General features: G+C 49.4%; 1 protein-coding gene across 3 annotated transcripts; it reads right to left on the bottom strand.

The window, feature by feature from the left end:
* Window positions 1–317: 317 nt before the first annotated feature.
* Window positions 318–14,434, bottom strand: Cd40 (CD40 molecule). Of its 3 annotated transcripts, XM_036183142.1 has the most exons (9): window positions 14,328–14,434; window positions 8,687–8,765; window positions 8,274–8,399; window positions 7,866–8,012; window positions 7,413–7,506; window positions 5,258–5,319; window positions 1,613–1,705; window positions 1,474–1,505; window positions 318–793 (listed from the first exon to the last, which is right to left on the bottom strand). In XM_036183142.1, exons 1-9 carry the CDS (start codon window positions 14,376–14,378, stop codon window positions 626–628), a joined length of 852 nt encoding a protein of 283 aa, XP_036039035.1. In that variant the 5' UTR covers window positions 14,379–14,434; the 3' UTR covers window positions 318–625. The 3 variants fall into 3 exon arrangements, with proteins under 3 accessions (XP_036039035.1, XP_036039036.1, XP_036039037.1); XM_036183144.1 differs by lacking the exon at window positions 5,258–5,319 and having other exon boundaries at window positions 733–793; XM_036183143.1 differs by lacking the exons at window positions 5,258–5,319; window positions 7,413–7,506.
* Between the last annotated feature and the right edge of the window lie 8,006 nt (window positions 14,435–22,440).

Genomic DNA, 22,440 nt, shown 5'->3' on the forward strand with positions numbered 1-22,440 from the left:
TCTTAGGGTATGCACGTACACACACATGCATGCATGCATGAACATGTAGCACAGAGTGCCTGTGGAGGTCAAATGTCAGCCCTCTGAATTTGGTTATCTCCTTTTACCATGTAGTCCCAGGGATTCAAATCAGGTAATCAGGCTTTGGCGGCAGGCACCTTTACCCACAAAAGCCATCTTACCTGCCTGGGTGTGTTTTTAAAAGCCATTTCTCTACCCATCATTTCACTGCCTGTTTTTTTGTTTTGTTTTGTTGTTTTTTTTCATCCCACCTACTAGCATTTCTGAGATCCTGTTATACAAATATATTACAGGTTTATTTAGCCAGTCCCCTGCGGATGGGCAATCAGGTGCCTTCCAACAGCACAAGCCACAAACCCAGACTCTGGAGTCCATGTCTCCTCACAGTGAAAGCTGCCACCATACACCTCTGGGTCCTGCACTGCTGCACTCTGTGGATATTACTGTGTGGACCCTTGATGCCCGAGCTTTTCCTCCATCTTTAGAAGCAAGTTGAGGGATATGACGGCGATGACGACAGCGGGGCAGGCAGGAGAGTTCACTGCAGCGGCCTGTGTCTTCGATCCTCTCAAACGTCAGCAGCCATCTGAGCCAGGCCCTCGCCTCAGACCAGGTGCTTCACGTCCATGCTGCCCGTCAGCTGCCTCTCCTGCACTGAGATGCGGCTCTCCTTGCCATCCTCTTGCGCGACAGGCTGACACCCATGCAGGGTCTCCTGCACTGGAGCAGTGTCTATTTCCACAGGACCTTTCCATTCATCCGGGGGTGAGGCCTGGGGAGTCAGGGTGTGAGATCCAAGGTCACCCCCTAGCCACAGGGCTATCCTGCCTCTGAGGAGTAGAATCTCTCCTCCAAGTCCTTTCCCCTTGTGGATGTGTGTTGGGGGGGAGGGGTATCAAAGCTGATTTCTGGATACCTTCTGCCCCCTGCTGGAAACATGAATTTGGCAAGGAACTTCCAGAGTCAGAGCCAGCTAGCGGAAGATGCTGCCCCTCTGGTTCCACCTACTGGCCCCTAAAAAAGGAGGGACTTCTCTAAATTCAATGCCGGAGGGAGAATCCTGAGCCTGTTTTCGTGTGTGTGCGTGTGTGTGTGTGTGTGTGCGTGTGTGTGTGTGTGTGTGTGTGTGCATGTACTCATGGAGTGTGGCATTGGGTGTATGTGCACTTGCCCATATATGCACTAATGGAGGTCGATGTCACTCTCAACCTTATTTGCTGAGTCAGGGTTTCTTTGGGTACCTCTGAGTGGCCGGCTAGCAAGCTCCACAGTGCATCTGCCAGCACGGGTGTTACAGGCTTTTTTTCATACGTATTGGATCCCAATTTGGGTTCCTGTGCTTATGGAGCAAGCACTTTGCCCACTGAGTAGTAGTCTGTCTCCTCGCACCAAGAGCTTCCTACCTGCCCACTAATCACTCTTCCCAGCGTCTCTCCCTCAAGGATGGCTTACCTTGTTATCCTCTGGTTTCTTGACCACCTTTTCTAGAAAGAAGAAGAAGGGGTAGGACATTGGGAAGGCAGGTCAGGATCAACCACGGCTGGCTCTGCACAGCTGAGCCCTCCCTCCCTTTCTCCACTTGGGCACTCACTGATACAAAAAGACACTGCCACGAAGATGAGGATGAGGAGGATGACCATCACAATGGGAATGACCAGTAGGGCTCGCATCCGGGGCTGCAAACCTGGAGAAACAGTCCTGAGTGGAGCCACTGGCAGGTGCTCCCACCCCTTGTCCAAAGGAGCTGCATCCTCTAGCATCTGGACCTTGTGATGTCAGCGCTTTCAAGCAGTAGCGTTGTGGGTAATGTTGCCATTAGGGCACCTTTTTAAATGCTTTGTGGTATTCGCCAATGTTTATGAACTGAGAGATTCCATATTGGGGCGGGGGTGGGATATAGTGGGTCTGGTATATGTGCAGGTCTGTGCACCTGTGCCCACATTCAGAGGCCAGAGAAGGATGCGGGTACCCTGCTCTGTCAAGTCACCATCTTCTACGGACGCAGACTCTCTCACTTGAGCTAGTCTGGTAGCCCACAAGCTACAGCAATTCTCTTTTTCAGTCCCCCCATAGCATGGGGGTCACAATCACACGTGGCCATGCCTAGCTCATGCTTGCACAATAAACACTTTTACCCTTTAAACCATTTCTCAGCCCTGGGAGATTCCAGTTGGGAGGATCAGCCCCCCGTGAGCCAACTTCCCACCTAGCATTCAGCAGCTGTGTGGTGAAGGGGAAGCCCGTCCCCCTGTTTCTCACACTCCCTGCTCTCTTCCCTAGGCTGCGCTGTTCAGCTCCAGTGTCTACATTGTCACATCTGCTGTGGGAGTGTAGAGGAGAAATAAAGTATCTCTTGTCTAAATGGCTATTCTAAGTGACAAAGAAAAAAGACCAAAAGGCAGGTGGCCTCAGAGGCAAGGGGTGCAACCACTTCCCCACAAAAATTAAGGAGATGCAAACAAACCCAATCATCAAGATTAAGAACTCTTTGAGACAGGGTCTCACTAAGTGGCTCAGGCTGGCCTTGAACTTGGACTTCTCATGCATCAGCCCGCTGAGTGCTGAGACTGTAGGTCTGTTACCACAACACCCACCTGATAGGGAGGGAGGCAAACACCAACAGAACAAACACTGGCCCATAGGCGGCTACCTGGCTTTTAACTTTGGAACCAGAGGGAAAATAAGGATTAGGCACGCAAAGTCACACATCTGGCAAGTGTAGTGCCAGCTGTTCCAGCTTTGACCTGGAAGTACTAACCCCACTGAGGCTTCAGTAACTGTCATGCCTACAAGGCGGGGCCGAGACAGGAGCCCTTAAGACCTAGATCTGGATGTGCCGGCTCTCTTGGTTCCTGGATCCTGGACGCAGGAGGTAGAACGAGCAGAGTTCTCCAGAGAACACCGCTGGACTACACTACACCTTTCCCGGACCGTGTAACCTATCCCTTCATTTGTAAGTTACCCCACAAAACAAACCTCCCTTTTAACTACGTGGAGTGGCCTTAATACTACAACTAATAGGCAAGGCCATCTCCTACTTGATTTTAAAATTTGCTCTTTTGTTAATCGCAGGGTTTTTTTTTCTTTAACATTTGCTTTTTTATTTTTTCTAGTATCGTTTCAAAATGTTTTTTTCCCTCTTGCTTACTGTCCTTTTACATTAGTTTGCTTACATGTTACATGTGAGCTCAAGCACTTTTCTTATTCCATTCCAGTCACATCTTTCCAAGAGAACAAAGTCAATCTCGAGAAAAAGCAGAGAGACTGCATTTTTATTTTTATTTTCCTTTTTGGCACTGGGGATCTAACCCAGGACCTCACACATGCTAGACTAGTGTGGAAGTCTAACCCAGGACCTCACACATGCTAGACTAGTGTGGAAGTCTAACCCAGGACCTCACACATGCTAGACTAGTGTGGAGGTCTAACCCAGGACCTCACACAGCTAGACTAGTGTGGAAGTCTAACCCAGGATCACACAGCTAGACTAGTGTGGGGGTCTAACCCAGGACCTCACACATGCTAGACTAGTGTGGAGGTCTAACCCAGGACCTCACACAGCTATACTAGTGTGGAAGTCTAACCCAGGATCATACAGCTAGACTAGTGTGGAGGTCTAACCCAGGACCTCACACATGCTAGACTAGTGTGGAGGTCTAACCCAGGACCTCACTCATGCTAGACTAGTGTGGAGGTCTAACCCAGGACCTCACACAGCTAGACTAGTGTGGGGGTCTAACCCAGGACCTCACACAGCTAGACTAGTGTGGGGGTCTAACCCAGGACCTCACTCATGCTAGACTAGTGTGGGGGTCAACCCAGGATCTCACACAGCTAGACTAGTGTGGGGGTCTAACCCAGGACCTCACACAGCTAGACTAGTGTGGGGGTCAACCCAGGATCTCACACAGCTAGACTAGTGTGGGGGTCTAACCCAGGACCTCACACAGCTAGACTAGTGTGGGGGTCTAACCCAGGACCTCACACAGCTAGACTAGTGTGGGGGTCTAACCCAGGACCTCACACAGCTAGACTAGTGTGGGGGTCTAACCCAGGATCTCACACAGCTAGTCTAGTGTGGGGGTCTAACCCAGGACCTCACACAGCTAGACTAGTGTGGGGGTCAACCCAGGACCTCACTCATGCTAGACTAGTGTGGAGGTCTAACCCAGGACCTCACACAGCTAGACTAGTGTGGGGGTCTAACCCAGGACCTCACACAGCTAGACTAGTGTGGGGGTCTAACCCAGGACCTCACACAGCTAGACTAGTGTGGGGGTCTAACCCAGGATCTCACACAGCTAGTCTAGTGTGGGGGTCTAACCCAGGATCACACAGCTAGACTAGTGTGGGGGTCTAACCCAGGACCTCACACAGCTAGACTAGTGTGGAGGTCTAACCCAGGATCACACAGCTAGTCTAGTGTGGAGGTCTAACCCAGGATCACACAGCTAGTCTAGTGTGGAGGTCTAACCCAGGATCACACAGCTAGACTAGTGTGGGGGTCTAACCCAGGACCTCACACAGCTAGACTAGTATGGGAACCTGAGTCATCAGGCTTTCAGGACAAGAGTTTACCTTCCTGAGCCATCTCAGTAAGGCTAGCCTTGAACTTGCAAAGTTCTTTCCTCAGCTTCCTAAGTAGCTGTACTAAAAGGCCCCCTCACCAGACCTTACCCATCTCTTTCTTTACATTCAGTGCACACAGACATATGCACACACATGAGTGGGTACACTTACACACATGAGTGGGTACACGTACACACACGCGCGCGCGCGCACACACCCACAACAAAAAAGTGGAAGAACTGACAAGGAACAGAAAAGGGGAGAAGAGAAAGGGGGTGTCATGATGCCTCAAGACCCTGTTGTTATCTGCGTTTGTGACCCATGCAGCTGGTCAAGCTTCTTCTCATCATAGCATCCAACCCAAGGCTAACAGGTGACAGTGTCACGGTGCACCCGTATCTCAATCGAGGGGCAGCAGAACAGCAGTTTCCAAATGGTAAAATTCCACGCCAGGCACTCACACCACACAAGTAAGGGAGTGTGCTGCTGTCAATCCATTTCACAGTTGAAGAAACTGAGGCTCACACGGGGAATGTGATTCATCCAACTCTCAAGATAGGAGCTGCATCTTGCTCTCACTCCTACCCCAGTGTTCTTATGTGTCTCAGTCTCCCCTTTCAGTTCCCTTCCCAAACAACTGGTCTGACTCATTCTCCCCTGAACTTACCGCAGACAGCATCAGACTGATTCGTCCCTTCCTGTAGTACCGCCATCTTTTTGGCCTCACAGCTGTACAAAGACACATGTGTACACATGTATGGGCATTCACATACACGTGAGGAGCGGGACAGAGGAAAGGAGGGAGAGAAATTATATATATATGGAGAGAGAGAGAGAACAGGGCTCCCCAACCATAAGACTTCCAAGCCCAGGGGAGTCACCCAGCAATGACAAGTCCAAATTCACTGAGCATGAGACTCTGACAGCACAGCAGCCTGAGCTGGTCATTATGGAAAGAAAAGACGGGAACACGCAAAGGAAAGAAAAGGGTGCTACCCACACTGAAGGCAGGACAGAAGGAAGGATAACCAGGAGTGTGGATGAGATCCAGGTTTGTGATGAGGACTAAAACAGAGAAGGCATCATTCAAAGGCAGGAATGGGAAGTGATGAGTATGGTCTCTGATGGAGCATCTCAGTCTTGGTACCCACAGGTATTTTGCACTGGGAAGTGTCCTAAGTTTCCCAGAATAGCAGTACCTCTGTCTCCACCAGCTAAATGCCAGGAACAGTCCCCTAACCAATTATGGCATCTGAAAGATGACTAGATATGGCCAGTGTCCCACAGAGAGTAAAACTGGTCTCTGTTAAGAAGCTCTAGTTTAGGATGGGCCGTGGTGGTGCATGCCTTTAATTCCAGCACTCGGGAGGCAGAGCCAGGCGGATCTCTGTGAGTTCGAGGCCAGCCTGGTCTACAGAGTGAGATCCAGGGCAGGCACCAAAACTACACAGAGAAACCTTGTCTCGAAAAAACAACATTGTGTGTGTGTGTGTGTGTGTGTGTGTGTGTGTGTGTGTGTATCAATGTGTTTGCTTGTTTACTAGCAGAATCTCTGGGAAGAAGTACTGAGGAAGCAGCCTGAGTTGTTAACTGGGCATGTATTTAAGGGTTCTCCTAGGCAGGAGACTTTGAAGCAAAGCTCAGGGGTGCAAGTGCAGGGTGTGAGGAGGAGTTAGGGGAACACAGGTGGACCCCAGGCAAACACCAAAGCATCAGGGCCTCCTCCCAGAGGCAGCAGAGAGCCTGGAGTGCTTTAAATCACTAAGTAAGGGGCCACGAAAGCTCACAATAGCAATATGATGCAGAATCAGCCAAGGGCACCAGAGGCAGGGAGCCTGGGAGGGGGTGAAGCCATCACCACACCACAGAGATGAGGCCCGAGTGGGCACACTAGAGAGAAATGAGGTGGGTTCCCAAGAGGCTCATCCCAGACCTGACTGAAGTGGAGGTGAAGGCAAGGGTGGGCGGCTATGTGACTGCCTGGAGCCAGAATCTGCCTTTCACCTGGGGCTCAGGGCTTGGCTAGGGGCCCATTCTGGATATTCAGCAGTGGGACTTGAGCATATGGGGCCCAAATGACAGATCCAGGGGAAGATGGAACCATAGATGTAGATAAGACAGCCCAGGAGAGGTGACTGGGGAGAAGAAAGCTGAGACAAAGCCCCAGAAAAACAATCAAGAGTCAAGGAGGGCAGGACGACAGATAACTCAGTCAGGAGAGCACTGCCCGGTAAGCGTGAGTCCGATCCCTAGAGCCTGCATGAAAACAAACAAAGCTAGGCTTGGTGGCACATGGTTGTAATCCCAGTGCTGGGGAGGAGACAGAAGGGTCCCTGGGACTCTGGCCAGGCAGCCTAGTCTACTTGGCAAGTTCCAGTTGAGACTGCCTCAAAACAAAAGAAAAAGGTGGTCAGTGCCCGAGAACAACACCCCAAGTTGATATCACACACACCCACACACACACATGCACACGCACACACACACAGGTTTGCACACATACATATGCACACACATGAGTGGGTACATGTACACACACCAAGAAAGTGGAAGAACTGACAAGGAACATAAAAGGGGAGAAAAGGGTGTGTGTCATGATGCCTCAAGCAGAGAGACTTCAAGAAGATAGGGGGATTGACAGATTCTATTAACCAAGCAAGAGCAGGCAAGAAAAAATAAATGTAGTGTCCCTTAGGTGAGTCACGAGGTCACAAGCCACCAGTGAGTGAGTATGGCCACGGGGGAGGGACTGAACGGCAGGTGACTGACGGATTGCAACAGGACCCACACTACTTTTGGTTAAGAGAGGCAACCCTTATTTATACCTTGTCCAAGGACGACACTTTTCAAAAGTGGATGACTCGTTGGAGAAGAAGCCGGCTGGGCAGGGTTCACACACAGTATCAGCAGTCCCTGTGGCTGGGAGCATGTGGGGAGGATGTATCAACGATCTCAGTGGGACACAGTGTCTGACTCCCAAGGGAACCAGCAGACAAGCAGGGCAGGAAAGAGAACCTGCCTTCAGCTCCTTGCCTCAGTGAAGTGGTGGCCCCTTAAGGCTGCAGCCCAGCAGGAGTCTCCTTCCCCTTCCCCAGGAAGTTGCCCATAACCACAGCCAGAATGCAAAAGATCCCATTTCCTGCTAACCAGAGGAAAGCTGCCAGTCCAGGTGGGAGTCTCTATCCCCTCAGCTTCTGGGGAACCAAAGGCCAACTGCTCAGTCCCAGCTCTTCTCTCCCAGCCACAGAGCTGTTTCCTGGGGCGGGCGGGCCACTTACCCATCTGCTTAACTCCAAAGCCGGGACCACAGGATTTGTGCAGAGTACATCTCCTACACTCCTTGCTAGTGCAGTGTAGACCTTCCTTACAGGCACAAACGGTGTCTGTATCTGAGGTGCCCTCCTTCTTCACCTGAAGCCCTTCATCTGAGCAGAGATGAGAAGGAAAAATGGGAAAAACCCCTGGCCTTGCTCGCCAAGAGCCCTACTTCCCACATCCTCTCCCATTTTCTTACCCTGACTTCCTAGGATAGATGATGATCACCTAACTAACTTATTCAACAGCCCAAACTCAATCCAGACTTCCACCCACCAGGACAGACCCTGGCTACTGACATTGGAGGGATGTCATTGTTAAGGAATATCAACCCAGTTCTCAGGTGCACCTCCCCACGCAGCCCCACGCACTGGGTTCACAGTGTGTGTGCTGGAAACACCGAGACTCTCTGTTCCATGTGTTCATATATTCGCCTGAGTTACACAGAACGCACTGGGTCTTGGTGAGAGACGTGCAGTGGTTCACCAGTCTCGTTCCTGAAGAAGAAAAAGAAAAAACCAGTGACATTGGCTCGCACCAATCCTGTCACTGCCCGGTGAGCCAGGGCCTGGGGGAGTGGAGCTTGGGAACGGATATCTCAGACCCTATGTGAGCGGGAAAGATGGAATGCACGGGGCAGCCTGGGGCATTCTGGCATCAAGGAAGGGGGTGGAGGATGAGTCGTTTTTAGCCTTGAGTTCATAGTTCATACACGGGGTCTGCCTCTGCCAGCAAACTAAGAGGGAGGGGTCTTGGTAAGGGGCTGGAGGGACTGTCACCTCACCGGGCTGGCACAAATCGCAGCACTCGCCGTTGAAGAAGTACTGTCTGTCTCTGCATGTAATGCATTGTCCTAGATGGACCTGAAAACAGAAGTGTGTAACTGGAAGGGATCTTTGACAGGCCTGCTGAAAGTTAGCCAAGACATACACTATAGCTGATGTGGGAATCCAAAGCAGAAAAGAAAGGCCCCACAGTATGAGGTACATTTGATTTTTACTGTACTGCCAAGTGGTGTGGTTATAAAAAGCATCCAGAGAGTCATTCTATCATCCTACAAAGCAAGGACTCAGAACCCTCTCACCCAGATAGAGCCACTTGACTCCTCAGTGCTCCTGAAGACCTGGCACGAAGGGAGAACTCAAGTACTTCCTCTGGAGTGGGAGGCTGCGGGCTCCAGCTGGCCTCAGCCCCTTCTGAGTGCCACCACGGTTTCTGTCCCCAGCATCGACTGATGCTGTGAGGGTAAGAATCATTCTACAGAGGGTGACACTGAGCAGCCAAAAGGCTGAGACACTGTGTGAGGGCAGGTACCCTCAGAGGTCACAAGAGGGAACCAGACGCTCCTTGGAGCTAGAGCTGCAGGTGGTTGTGAGCTGCCCAGTGTGGGTGCTGGGAACCTAACCCCAGCCCTCTGCGAGGCCGCACATGCTCTGAACTACTGAGCCATCATCCCTCCAGCCTCTACGTGTGTTCCTTAAAGTCAGGTTACATTTTAGAGTCCCATAGGTACAGACTCCAAAGCTCTCAGCACCTCCTATGCCCACCGACTGTTTCTCTCTCTCCATTTCTACATCTGGGTACCACCCATGCTAGGAGTTGAGTCTTGCTAAGTCAAACACACTTCTCTGAACTGAAAATCTATTGTTGCCTCGAGAGAACAGCCAGTATCACTTCCTATAAATTAAAAGAAACCCTAAAAATACACTCAGCAGATTCCTAACAAGGTTGGTAAACCTCAGCTGGAGCTGAACTCCCAGACAGCCTCTGCCCTGGGCCTGGTTTTTATTTTATTTTATATTTTTAGTTTTTCGAGACAGGGTTTTCCTGAGTAGCCCTGGCTATCCTGGAACTCACTCTGTAGTCTTCGAAAGGCATTAACTAGCCAGGTGTGGTGGCACATGCTTTTAAACTCAGCACTTAGGAGGCAGATCTCTGTGAGTTCAAAGCCAACCTGGTCTACAAAGCAAGTTCCAGGACAGCCAGGGCGACACAAATAAACCATGTCTCAAAACAAAGAAACAAACAAACAAAGGAAGGAAGGAAAGGCATTAACTCCAAAGTCTTGATCCTTGAAAAAAAAAGGACAGGGCAGCAAGATGGCTCAGCAGGTCAAGGCACTTACTGCCGAGGCTGATGAGCTGATTCAGTCCCTAAAAACCACTTGGTAGGAAAGACTGGCTTCCATAAATCACCCTGTGACCTCCACACATACCCTGAGGTGTTCATACACACATACATGCACACATACATACATTCGTAAGTGTAATAAAAATTAATTTTTTTTCAGCACTATAACATGAGTCTGTTTTAGTGTGTGTGCACACACTGCCCTGTTTGTGACTTGGAGCATGCACTTGCCCAAGCGTTCAAGTGTGTGGAGGTCAGGGCACAGCGCTGATGTCAACCCTCACCTTCCATCTGTTTCAGACAGGGTCTCTTTGTTGTTCTCAGCTGTACATGCCCAGCTAGCTGGCCTGAAAACGTCAGGGGCTCTGCTTTCACCTTAGGAACATTAGGATTGCAGATTTCTACCACACACTACCTTACATGGGTTCCGGGACGAACTCGGGTGCTCAGGCTGGCACGGCAGGTACTTCAGCCACTGAGCTATCACCCCAGTCTTGCACTTGAGGATTTATGTGAGGGGTTTTGTTGTTGTTGTTTGGTTGATTGTTTTGGGTTTTGGTTTTTGGTTTTTGGTTTTTGTTGTTGTTGTTGTTTTGGTTTGGTTTGGTTTGGTTTGGTTTTTGGAGACAGGGTTTCTCTGTGTAGTTTTGGAGCCTGTCCTGGATCTTGCTCTGTAGACCAGGCTGGCCTCGAACTCACAGAGATCCTCACAGAGATCCTATCTCTGCCTCTAGAGTGGTGGGATTAAAGGCATGCACCACTGCCAACTGGCTTTTTTGTTTGTTTGTTTTTTAAGATTAAAAAAAAAAAGTTTAGGTTTATGTATTTTATTTCACGTGTACAAGTGTTTTGCCTGCACTGCTGCATGCCTGGTGCCCTTGAAGAGCAAAAGAGGACACTGGTCATAAGAGGATTCCCTGGAACTGGTGCCAAGGATGGTTGTGAGCTACCATGTAGGTGCCAGAAAACTGAACCTGGGTCCTCTGCAAGAACAAGCGCTCTCGCCATCTCTCTAGCCAGAAGATTTATTTTATTTTTCATTATAGGTAGATATGTGTGTCTGTATGTGGATATGTGCGTGTGTGAGGGCAGGTGCCCTCAGAGGTCACAAGAGGGAGCTAGAGCTGCAGGTGGTTGCGAACTGCCCAGTGTGGGTGCTGGGAACCTAACCCCAGCCCTCTGCGAGGCCGCACATGCTCTGAACTACTGAGCCATCATCCCTCCAGCCTCCACGTGTGTTCCTTAGTCAGGCTACATTTTAGAAATACCCAAGGGCCAGGCGCTGATGGCGCATGCCTTAATTCCAGCACTTGAGAGGCTGAGGCAGGCGGGTCACTGTGAGTTCGAGGCCAGCCTGGTCTACAAAGTGAGTTCCAGGACAGCTAGGACTGTTACACAGAGAAAAATACCTATCTCAAAAAAATAAAAATAAAATAGAAATACCCAAGGCTAGGGATTAGGGGGAGCCCACATTTGAGGATGAGACAAATCACTCTGCAACACAAACTACTTTGCTTTTCTGAGGTTGCATTTCCTCATCATTAAAGATTTGTTTTTATTATTTTATTTGTGTGCCAGTCCACTGTGGGTATCAAGAACTGAACTTGGCAGCATATGCTTTACCCACTAAACTCTCTCTCTAGCCCTGTTTCATCATCTTTAAAATGGAATTAATAACACCTGCCCCGAAGGTTGGGTTGAGAACGTGAAAGAACACACGTACATGGCCTGGTAGTCTACCATGGTAGGTGCTCACAAAACGGCAGTTCCCATCAGTACACAACAGATGAGTGTCTGTGTGGGTGTCCTGTACCCTGGCAACTGACTGACGGTCCAGGATCCGGCTAACAGATAGCTCTAATTGACCCTGGGTATCTGAGCAAATCACCTGATGAAATCCATCTGAAAGCTCCTCCCGCAACAGTGCGTCCCCAGGAGCATCTGATCGGACTTCCCACCCTACTTCTAGAGCAGTGAAAGTCCTTGAGGGCGTCTTCGAGCAGGTGAAAAGGACACCTTTCCTCTGTTGACTCGCCAGCCCCAGTTTCCATTCCCCAAAGCGCCAGTTCTTCCCCCACAAAGTTCTCAGGGCCACAGCTTGAGAGTGGCAAGTTCAGAAGTCAGGTAGATATAGATTCATATCCATGTTAAGAGACTTTGGACAAACTCTCCCCTTTTCTGAGCCTCATTTTGGTCATCTGCGCAACAGAAGAGTTGGGAGAAACTCAATGGGTATATGCAATCTCTCTCCCAGCCCCATGCACAGAAAGACCTTGCTAAATAGCACTTGCTGTTTCTGTCAGTGCCCAACACCTACCGGAGCCCAGATGGGGCTCACAAGGGCAGACTTTGCCCTCGGCTGGCCCAGACTACCCTTCATCACACCTCTGTTTCTTCCTCCATTCCTCCCACAAGGCCCTCATCCACTTCTCCCCCACTCTCCCCTCCTCCTGCGTCCTGTCTCCCTGAAAGCCATTGCTTAGACCAGTGACCCTTTAATACAGTTCCTCATGTTTGGTGACCCCCAACCATAAAATTATTTTCCTAGCTACTTCATAACTGTAAATTTGATACTGTTATGAATCATAATGTAAATATCTGTGCTTTCTGGTGGTCTTAGGCGACCCCTGTGAAAGGGTTGTTTGACACCCCCACAAAGAATCGAGCCCCAGAGGTTGAGAACCACAGAGTGAAAATGAAAGTTTATAAAGCAGCTTCCTCATTTTTCTGTCTTCTGCTGCTGACCCCCACAGTTATCCTTGCCCAGGCCACAGGTCAGGATCTACAGCCATGGCCGGGGACGTAGCTTGGCTGGTCCAATGACTGCCCAGAATCCGTGAAGCCCTAGGTTCCATTCTAAGTACCACATAAAACTGGTCATGGTGATGCGTGCCTGTAGTCCCAGCATTGCAGAGAAATCCAAGGACAGGAGAGATGGCTCAGCTACTAAAGTGCTCGCCACATACATGTGCAGACCAGAGTTCAGATCTCCAGAAACACATGTAAATGCCAGGTCTTTGTAGAGGCCTCCCTGTAATTCCAGCCTCACAAAGCAAAGATGGGGGATCCCCAAAGCAAGCTGGCTAGTGAGATCTGCCATATGGGGAGCTCTGGGTTTGATTGAGACCCTGCCTGAATGAGTAAGGTAGAGAGTGTCCAAGAATGACTCACGATATCAGCTTCAGACCACCACATGCAAGAACACACATGTACCCACACAAATGTATACACACATACAAAACACACAAACAAATAATGTGGGGAAAAAAGAAAGAAATTAAAAGTCATCCTCAACTACATAGGGAGTGTGAGGTCAACCTGGGGTACGAGAGTCTCTCGGTACAGCTGATTGATAGTGTGTGCTTACACGGCAGCACTAACTGTGCCAACTGCAGAAAGCCACGCCTGTAGCATGACACCTGCCCACATGGGTGATTCAAAGTCAGCTTAAATACCTAAGTCCTTGTCTCCAAACAACAAGACTCTACAGCACTTGAAAACATGGGGAACCCAGCCAGAGGGGCGGGGATGAGACTCAGGTAGTCAGGGGATTCCCAGCCTCCAGAATGAGGAACTGCAGAAATACATTTAAACCAAAAGTGAATCAAGTGGTAGCTTTGAAAATCCCGGAGATGTGCTTGGTTGGGTCTGAGCCATTCTGGTGCCTGGAGAAACCGAGGCTGATCTCTTCACCCCTTCTTGGGTTCCACGGCTATTCCTCTCTTTGGGTATCTCTTCTGCCATCTTAAGTTCAAGAAGCAGAGGCACCAACATGAGGATTCCTCCTAGATTAGCTTGGCTATGGTAAGGGTGTGGTGGGTGTTAAATTACCTCTCCAAGAAAGTACCCAGGGTCTTGTTCCTACAAGATGCCCTGGAAGAAAGTGGCCCCAGCTAGCAGGGAGGAAATAACCACTGATGGCGTCTATCCACAATGGGAAAGTGACAGGAAACAGGCCAGACCTGCTCCTTCCAAGTCTAGCCAGGCTGTCTTCCTGTGCACTCCAAAACCCTTTCCAGTCTCTGTGGCCAGCTCCTGAGCCCAGGCTTGGATTAGATAAAGTCGTCCAGGCACCGCTGTGTAAGCGTACTCTCCCTAAGCTCCCCCTGTGGACTGGGGAGAGAGACAGCCCACCCACCTTATTCTACAGTCAAAATCAGAGAGATCTCGCCCGCCCAGTTCACCCCTTCCCACCTTCCCCTCCAAATCAGCTAGGAAGATCTCCTCCCCGACGTCGTCTCCTCCTTCAGTCTCCCGCTCTCAAATCCGTTGGGACAGGGACAGAAGCCACTTACCGCTGTCAACAAGCAGCCCCAGAGCACACACTGCCGAAGCAAAGTCACCATTGCGGGGGTTCGAGCGGCCTGATCACTGATTAGGGTGGTGCCTCTAGTAACTCCAAAGTCCCTGCCAAGGGCCCCGCCCAGGAAGGGGGCGGGGTCTTCAGGCACCAATCGAGAGGGCTTCGGGCTAGTCGCTGGGCAGGGATTTCCCCAAGACCTTCCCAAGAGTCTGATTCCCCCGGGAGTTTAAGGGACAGGCACCTAGGCGGCAGGAGGCGTGGTCCCAAGGGGAGCCCTTTCTCTACATCCCGGGACCCCAAGAGCCACCTACAGCAGGGCTAGGGGCCCTCCTGCTTGTAAGAAGTAGAGGGGAGGGTTCCTGCAGGGACTGGTGGCTGGGGGCGCCACTAGACACCCAGGGTTCCCCCAATACCTCCGGGAAATCTCCACAGAACCGAAAGCGTCCCCAGTGGGGACAGAGAGGTCTAAGGAAGTCCCCAGCATCACCGCAAAGCCAAAAAACGGGAAAGACCACAGTTGGAGAGGCAAGAAGTGATTCAAGAAAATGAGTTCCCTGCTCAGTTTCTCTTTTTTGCGAAGGAAATTCCCATGTGTAGGGGCAGAGTCCCATCCTCCCATCCATGCGTGCCACCCATGTGTCTCCACCAGCGGCTTCTATCCCATCCCAGCTCCATCCGGAGTCTGCAGACAGGTATTTACTGGGTGGACCAGCCTTTCGTAGGATCCCGGGATCCCTTGGGAAATGTTAGCAGACTAGAGCCTCTCTCTATTCCTCCACTAACTTTGGTGGGGGATGGTCGGGAGCAAGGTTCTGAACTCTGGTCCTCTTCCCAGTACTACCCACTATTCTTCATATTCTCTCCTCCTCTTCCTCCTCCTTTTCTTCTCCCCCCCACCTTCCATGGAGTATATGGGGGTCAGAGGACAACTTAGCGGAGTTAGTTGTCTCCTGTGAGATCCGTATCTCAAACTTAGGTTGCCAGGCTCCATAAGTAGTACCTTCATCCCACACCCTCCAATACCCACCCCATTTTTGAACCAGGGTTAGCACTCTGCTCTGCAGCCAGGGTGCCCTGGGTTCTGGTCCAAGCTTTGGGCCTGATACACTGAGTTCATTCCCTTCCCAGGAGCTTGAACCAGATGGTGCTTGGGATGTTGATGCTCCAGACTCTGAACATCCAGCCCATGCTGAGAGGTCGGGCTGAAAAGAAAAAGGAGGATGGGGTGGGGAAGGAAGGTATGGTACTTTAACCCCAACCTTGGGACTCATCTTGCTGTTCTATTACTGTGAAGAGATCATAACTATGGCAACTCTTACAAAAGAAAGCCTTTAATTGGGGCCCTGCATACAGTTTTAGAGGGTTATTCCATGATCATCATGATGGGAAGCAGACAGGCATGGATGGCATTGGAGCAGTAGCTGAGAACTTTACATCCTGATCTATAGGCAGCAGGTGCCAGAGGTGGGGGTCTGGGCCTGGCATGGGCTTTTGAATCCTCAAAGTCTACTCTCTAGTGACACACCCCCTCCAACAAGGCCACACCTAATCTTCCCAAACAGTTCCACTAACTGGGAACCAAGCATTCAAACATATGAGCTTTGGGTACCATTCTCAATCAAAACCACCACAGGACCTTTGCTACAAAGACACAGTAACAGCTTCATCTGTCTTCATCCCAGACTTGGGAGTCCCAGAAGAAGTTGCCTTTGTGAGGAGGCAGATGAATGATGGAGAAGCAGCATGCTGGGGGCCAGGTTCCGCTCTGTCTGTCTTCTTCCTCTGGAACCCACCCTGTCTTCTGTCACTTCTGCCACTGTCCTAACTCGGGGGCTCATAGTGAGAATGTGAACAGGTTGTCACTTCTCACCCAGGAACAGCCCCCATCACAAAGGAGATGGCAAAGAAGACACACCTCTGGAGGTCTCAATACTGACCTCACACTACAGTGGCCCCCTGGGTAGAAAGATAGTGGTCACATACAAAAAGGCCAGAGACACTCAAATCAGGACCCAGAGGTCTCCGTCATTAAAGACACACAAAGACACCCAGTATGAAGAGAAAACTAAACTATCTTTTCCTCTTTTCATCCCCTTTGGAAAACAAGCCTAGTTTTCATTCCTGGGAGTGGGGGCATTACTAGATAACTTCAGCTATTGCTTATTTCTTATTTGCTTGATTCCAAAATTGGGCTCTTCACAAAACTGCCTGGGGGAAGCCAGTGCACAGAATTAAAACATTAATTATATTATATAAAACATATCATAGCAGCAATTAAAGCATCTTAAATTAATGTGTGAAAGAATAAATAGTAGCCTTCATGTTGCCCCATGGGGTTCAGACCAGACAAGATAAAGGGAAGATATTTCACTTTACACACATCCCTGGGAGATGCTGGTGGTGAGGCCTAGGGAAGGAACAGAATCCCGTTGGGCTCAGAGGAGAGTGAGGAAGGAGGGGGTGTGAGATGCTTCCAGGGGAGGTGGCGATTGCCAGCATCCCACCGAGGGAAGAGTCCAGGAGCAGATGTGGGGCAAGGGGCGCTGGAAAGAACAGTGATCCAGGATTTGGGAGGAAATGGCCTTTGTGAGGAGGGGGGGGGGGGGGGGGCGGTGAATGACCGGGGAGCATGCATGGAGGTCAGAATCCACAGCATCTGCTGTCCAAAGACCCAGCTCTACTCATGTGTCTTTTACGTGTATTCTGCCCATCTCATCACCTAATATGTACCCTTTCTTCTTCCTTTTCCTACATAGTATACTGTCCTAACGTGTGTGTGTGTGTGTGTGTGTGTGTGTGTGTGTGTGTGTGTTGAAAAGGGATATAAAGCTAATTGTTTTTTCAAGTTTTAACTCATGCATTTGTCAGGGTTTTTTGTGGTGGATAAGTGCATAAAAACATAATTAATAGTGAAAGTATAAAATCCAGTGTGAAGCTCCACGGCTTCAGAATGGATGTTCTAACTGTCTAGATGTTCGTGGAGATGTGTAGACTTTGGATCTGACTAATCTCACTACATGATGTTTTTTATGTGCAAGTTCATTACAATAGAGTTTTATTTTAAAAAGAAAAGAATATTAGCCTTGGTGGCGCACGCCTTTAATCTCTGCCCTCAGGAGGGAGAGGCAGGTGGGTTTCTGGATTTTCTGGTCTACATAGTGAGTTCTAGAACATCCAGAGCTACATAGTGAAACCCTGACTCAAAAACTAATTAATTAGAAATATCCCGGGCTGGAGAGATGGCTCAGTGGTTAAGAGCACTGACTGCTCTTCCAGAGGTCCTGAGTTCAATTCCCAGCAACCACATGGTGGCTCACAACCTTCTGTAATGAGATCTGGCGCCCTCTTCTGGCCTGCAAGAACACATGTAGACAGAACACTATGTATAATAAATAAATCTTTAAAAAAAAACAAAAAAATCCCAGCTAGTATGCATATCTGATTATGTCCCAGGTTCGCAGCGGGCTCCCTAGGACCATAACTTTTTAGTTTACAGGGCTATACATCCCTTGGCTTCCACTTCATTCCATGGTTGTCCCACTCTGACACCTGACACTACCTTCCCCTTACCTGCTTTCATCTCACACTTCAATGCTGGAGTTCAGTGCACCTCCTCTGCGAACTCTTCCCCCCAATAACCCACTGAGGTGAGCACACCCACCTCCCCAAACTCTCTCTCCTAGCCCCACAGCCAATTGCCCAAGTGAAACTCTGCCCCACCATGCTGTACTTCAATTATTCTGTTTATTTGTGGAACCAGTGCGTGGGGGCGGCTGGACTCCATGGGGCACGATAATGAAGCGCTCGCCCTAATCTCTGCCTCCAGCCATGCTTGGCCCAGTTTCCCTTTTCTGTCCCTTAATGGCATTTTGGGCAGATTGCATTCCTTTTGGATCACTTTCTGTTGTTAAAACCCTCATCCTTTGATGTTTTATTCGCAAACTCAATTTAAATCTCATCTCATCCTCCCTGCTCATACAAGGATTGACTTGAGCCAGGAAGAATCCTGTCAGCTAGACATAAAAAGCAGGGAAGGAGAAAGGACTGCCTAGGAGATGCACCCCAGCACTATCCCAGGGTTGAAATGGGAAGGGGGGATCAGGAGAGGGCAGATATTCCAGGTGGAGTGTCTGGCCTCTGCAAAGTGTCTCTCCATGCTGCTTGACCCGCCCTGTCTGCAGTGGCCAAGTGGTGGCTTCCTGAGGGACACTGAGTAATTTTCATGGTTTTCCCCCTGGACAGTTCTCTGATGGACACCCAGCTCAGAGTTTAGCATTCATCTCATACTCTGCTGCCACCTGGAGACTGCAGTACCCAGAAGTCAGTCCTCAGAAAGGTGCTCCAGCTCTCCACGGGTGCTTTGAGCCTCCTTCCCTCCCACTGCTTTCTGTTGTACATCCTGCAGTAATCAGCAGAACAAAAGACCTTCCCCCGCCCGGGATTAGTAAAGTGGGCAACTGGGCTTGTGGCTAGTGGATGTAGTGTCAGCTCTGCCTCTTTTAGTAAAAACCATTGGGGAGGGCTGTCTCCCCACAACACAGAAGCTGTTGGTTGGCCTTGCCTGAGGATTCCTAACAGAACTTTCACTCTGTAACCTTTGTTTTTTGTCTGTTTAAAGATTTATTTATTATATATACAGTGTCCTGCTTGCATGTAGGCTTGCAGGCCAGAAGAGGGCGCCATATCTCATTACAGATGGTTGTGAACCACCATGAGATTGCTGGGAATTGAACTCAGGACCTCTGGAAGAGCAGTCAGTGCTCTTAACCTCTGAGCCATCTCTCCAGCCCTCTGTCACCTTTGTAATGGCCATTCCTCACATCTGACTTGATTCCTAGACAGAAGGGGATCGATGTCTTAGTCATTGTCTTATTAGGGTCTCTGCTGCTGTGATGAAACACCATGACCAAAAGCAACTTGGGGAAGAAAGGGTTGATTTGGTTATTTATTACACTTCCACATCACTGTTCATCACTGAAGGGTGCTTTGACAAAGCGTTGTCAGGAACTCACACAGGGCAGGATCCTGGAGGCAGGAGTTGATGCAGAGGCCATGGAGGGGTGCTGCTTACTGGCTTGCTCATCATGGCCTGCTCAGCCTGCTTTCTTATACAACCCAGAACCACCAGCCCAGGGATGGCACCACTCACAATGAGCTAGGCCCTCCCCCATCAGTCACTAAGAAAATGCCCTACAGGCCTGCCTACAGCCCCATCATATGGAAGCTGGGTTCATTTTATTTTATTTTATTTTATTTTAATGTTTTTTATTTCACATACCAACCACAGTTCCCCCTCCCTCCCTTCCTCCTGTCCCTCATCCACCTCCCCCCATCCCTCCCCATTCAGAGAGGGTAAGATCTCCCACGGGGAGTCAGCAAAGCCTGGCATATCAAGTTGAGGCAGGACCAAGCCCCTCCCTGTGCATCAAGGCTGAGCAAGGTGTCCCACCATAGGGAATGGGCTCCACATCACAGGAGGCATTTCACATTTGAGGTTCCTTCCTGTCAAAGGACTTAACTTGAGTCAAGTTGACATAAAACTATTCAACACAGTCATCTTCTCTTGCCCATCCAGATGCCCATCCAGAGCACAGGCCCATGCCAGGTGCTGATCAAGCACTTATGGAGTAAATCAATTCAAGACTGTTAAGTAACCAGTCTGAAGGAATCCATCAGGACTTACCCACTTGGGTCCCACACTGGCAGCATGGCTGCCCACCCCCACTGGGTTCTCTGGCTGGGATTCCCAGACCTAACCATATCCCCCAGATATTTCCCTATAACTCAGAAGAGTGGAGCTGGGATTGGTCAAAAGGAACTAAGACACTTAGGAAAGAACACGATGAGAAATCTGGAAAACCCGAGAACCAAACAAACGAAAGGAGGCTTTGACAAAGCGTTGTCAGGATCTGGGTAAAACCTGCCTTGCTGGCCTGGCTGATTCTGACTCCCTGACATGGAGAACTCAGCCCTGGATGGCAGCAGCCTTCAGGACTGTGGTGTCTGGAATGAGAGGCAGATGTGTTGGTGACTCAGGATCTCCTGTTGTGGTTTCAAGGTCTTCTAGTCCTGGCTTCTGCTGGCCTCTCCCTCTGATACCCACTCACTAGTAACCTCCGGCCATCAGAAGTCCTTGTTCCGGCCTCGGATCTCTGTCTGTGTCTCTTCCCAAACCCATCATCTGTTCCTTCCTCTTCCCTAGTCAGATCTAAGACAGACAGGCGGGCAGCTTATTTGGAGACTCTCATCTAAAAGGGACTTCCTTCTATTGCCCAGCCCCCTCCCACTCCCCACACTGTCCTCATGTGAAAGACAGAGCTCATCAACTTGACAGAAGATGATGTTATTGGAAGGATGCTGGGCAGGAAGAACCAGACTCGGGCCAGGACCTCAGGAGGTGGAATGTGAAGGGAGAAGTCCTTACAGCCATCCCTGTACTAGCCAGCCCCCAAGACAGTCCCATGATCCCACCTCCTGCTCTTCATACCCATGCTTGGTCCCCTTCCTCAGTGTACCAACAGAAACTAGTGAGTCATGGGATGTCACAAGGAGTTCGGAACATAAAACCCTGAGATGCGGCTGGAAAGATGGATCAGTCCATGATATACATGTCCCCAAAGCATGAGGACTGGAGTTCAGATCCCCAACTTACATGTGAAAAGCCAAGTGAAAGCCAGGCATGGTGTGGCATGTATCTTTAATCGTTATCACTGGGGAGATAGAGGCAAGCACATCTCTGTGAGTTCCAGGCCAGCCAGGGCTACACAGCTAGAGCCTGTCTCAAAATAATCAAAGAAACAAACAAATAACCATACAAATGAGGTGGTGTGTCTGTAATCCCAGTGATGGGGAACTGGAAGAGGAAACTTCCTGGGGCTTGCTGGCAAGGTTAGCCAAATCAACAAGTTCTAGCTAGGTTCAGTGAGAAAGCCTGTCTCAGGAAAATCAGGTACAGGGCTGGCAAGATGGTTCAGTGGGTAACTCATGCCATTCCTGACATGAGATCAACCCACACGGTAGAAGGAAAGAACCGACTCCCGAAAGTTGCCTCTAAAGGGCACATATATAGCGGCACTCTTGCTTGAGCATACACAATAAATACATGCATAAATATTAAATAAGTACATAAATGTAATAACAAAACATAGTGTCCAGAGTGATTCAGGAAGACACCCAAGATACGTGATTCTGAGTCTTCTTATACAGTAATTTTTTATAGATGAACACTCAGTTCTAGACTTACAGACACACACTGCCTCATCTAGCTTTTTATGTGGCTGTGGGGTATCCAGAGTTGCATGCCAAACACTTTACCCACTGAACCATCACTCCCAGCCCAGAATCATGTATTTTGATTCTCTAATGCCCCTGCAGAACATAGTCATTCACTAAAGATATTATCTTAAATAGACACTTCTCATGTATATGAAATGTTGCAGACCAAAAATAATCTATTGTCCTATCCCCAAATTAAATCAGTATTTTCATTTGTACGTTTGTATTCACATTTCAGTCCTAGCCTGTTGGTGTCTTTAGAGTTCTCTCTCCTAGGGGAAGCATGCTTTCCCTGCTTTTATTTTACTGTATTATTATGCTGTGGACATTATTCCCATTAGATTTATCTTTTTATACGATTTATGTTTGATTATGTGTGTCTGTATATGGTATGTGCTCATGAGCAAGTGCCTGTGGAGACCAGAAGAGGGCGCCAGATCCTCTGGAGCTGGAGTTACAGGTGGCTGTGAGCACCTTGACCTGGTTGATGGCTGGGTGCTGGAAACCAACTTAGCTCTTCAAAAGCAGTATGTGCTTGTAACCACTGAGCCATCTCTCCAGACCCACATTTTTTTTTTTTTTGCTCTATCTCTAATCTCCCCCTCTTCAAGACAGACATCCCATTAGGTATCATTCTACATGTTAAAGAATATGTTTGTTCTTTTCCTAAGAAATTAAGCTATCATTTTCTGAAACCACTTCCCACTAAATAACATGTCACAGAAATGGTTCCAAGTCAGTAGACACAGATCTGCAGCTCCTGGTGAAATAACTGTAATTCTCTGTGTGGTGAACTTGTCTTAGCTGACTTAGCTGCTCTTCTGTGGACT

The sequence above is a fragment of the Onychomys torridus genome, chromosome 4 (assembly GCF_903995425.1).
Source record: "Onychomys torridus chromosome 4, mOncTor1.1, whole genome shotgun sequence".
Lineage (NCBI taxonomy): Eukaryota > Metazoa > Chordata > Mammalia > Rodentia > Cricetidae > Onychomys > Onychomys torridus.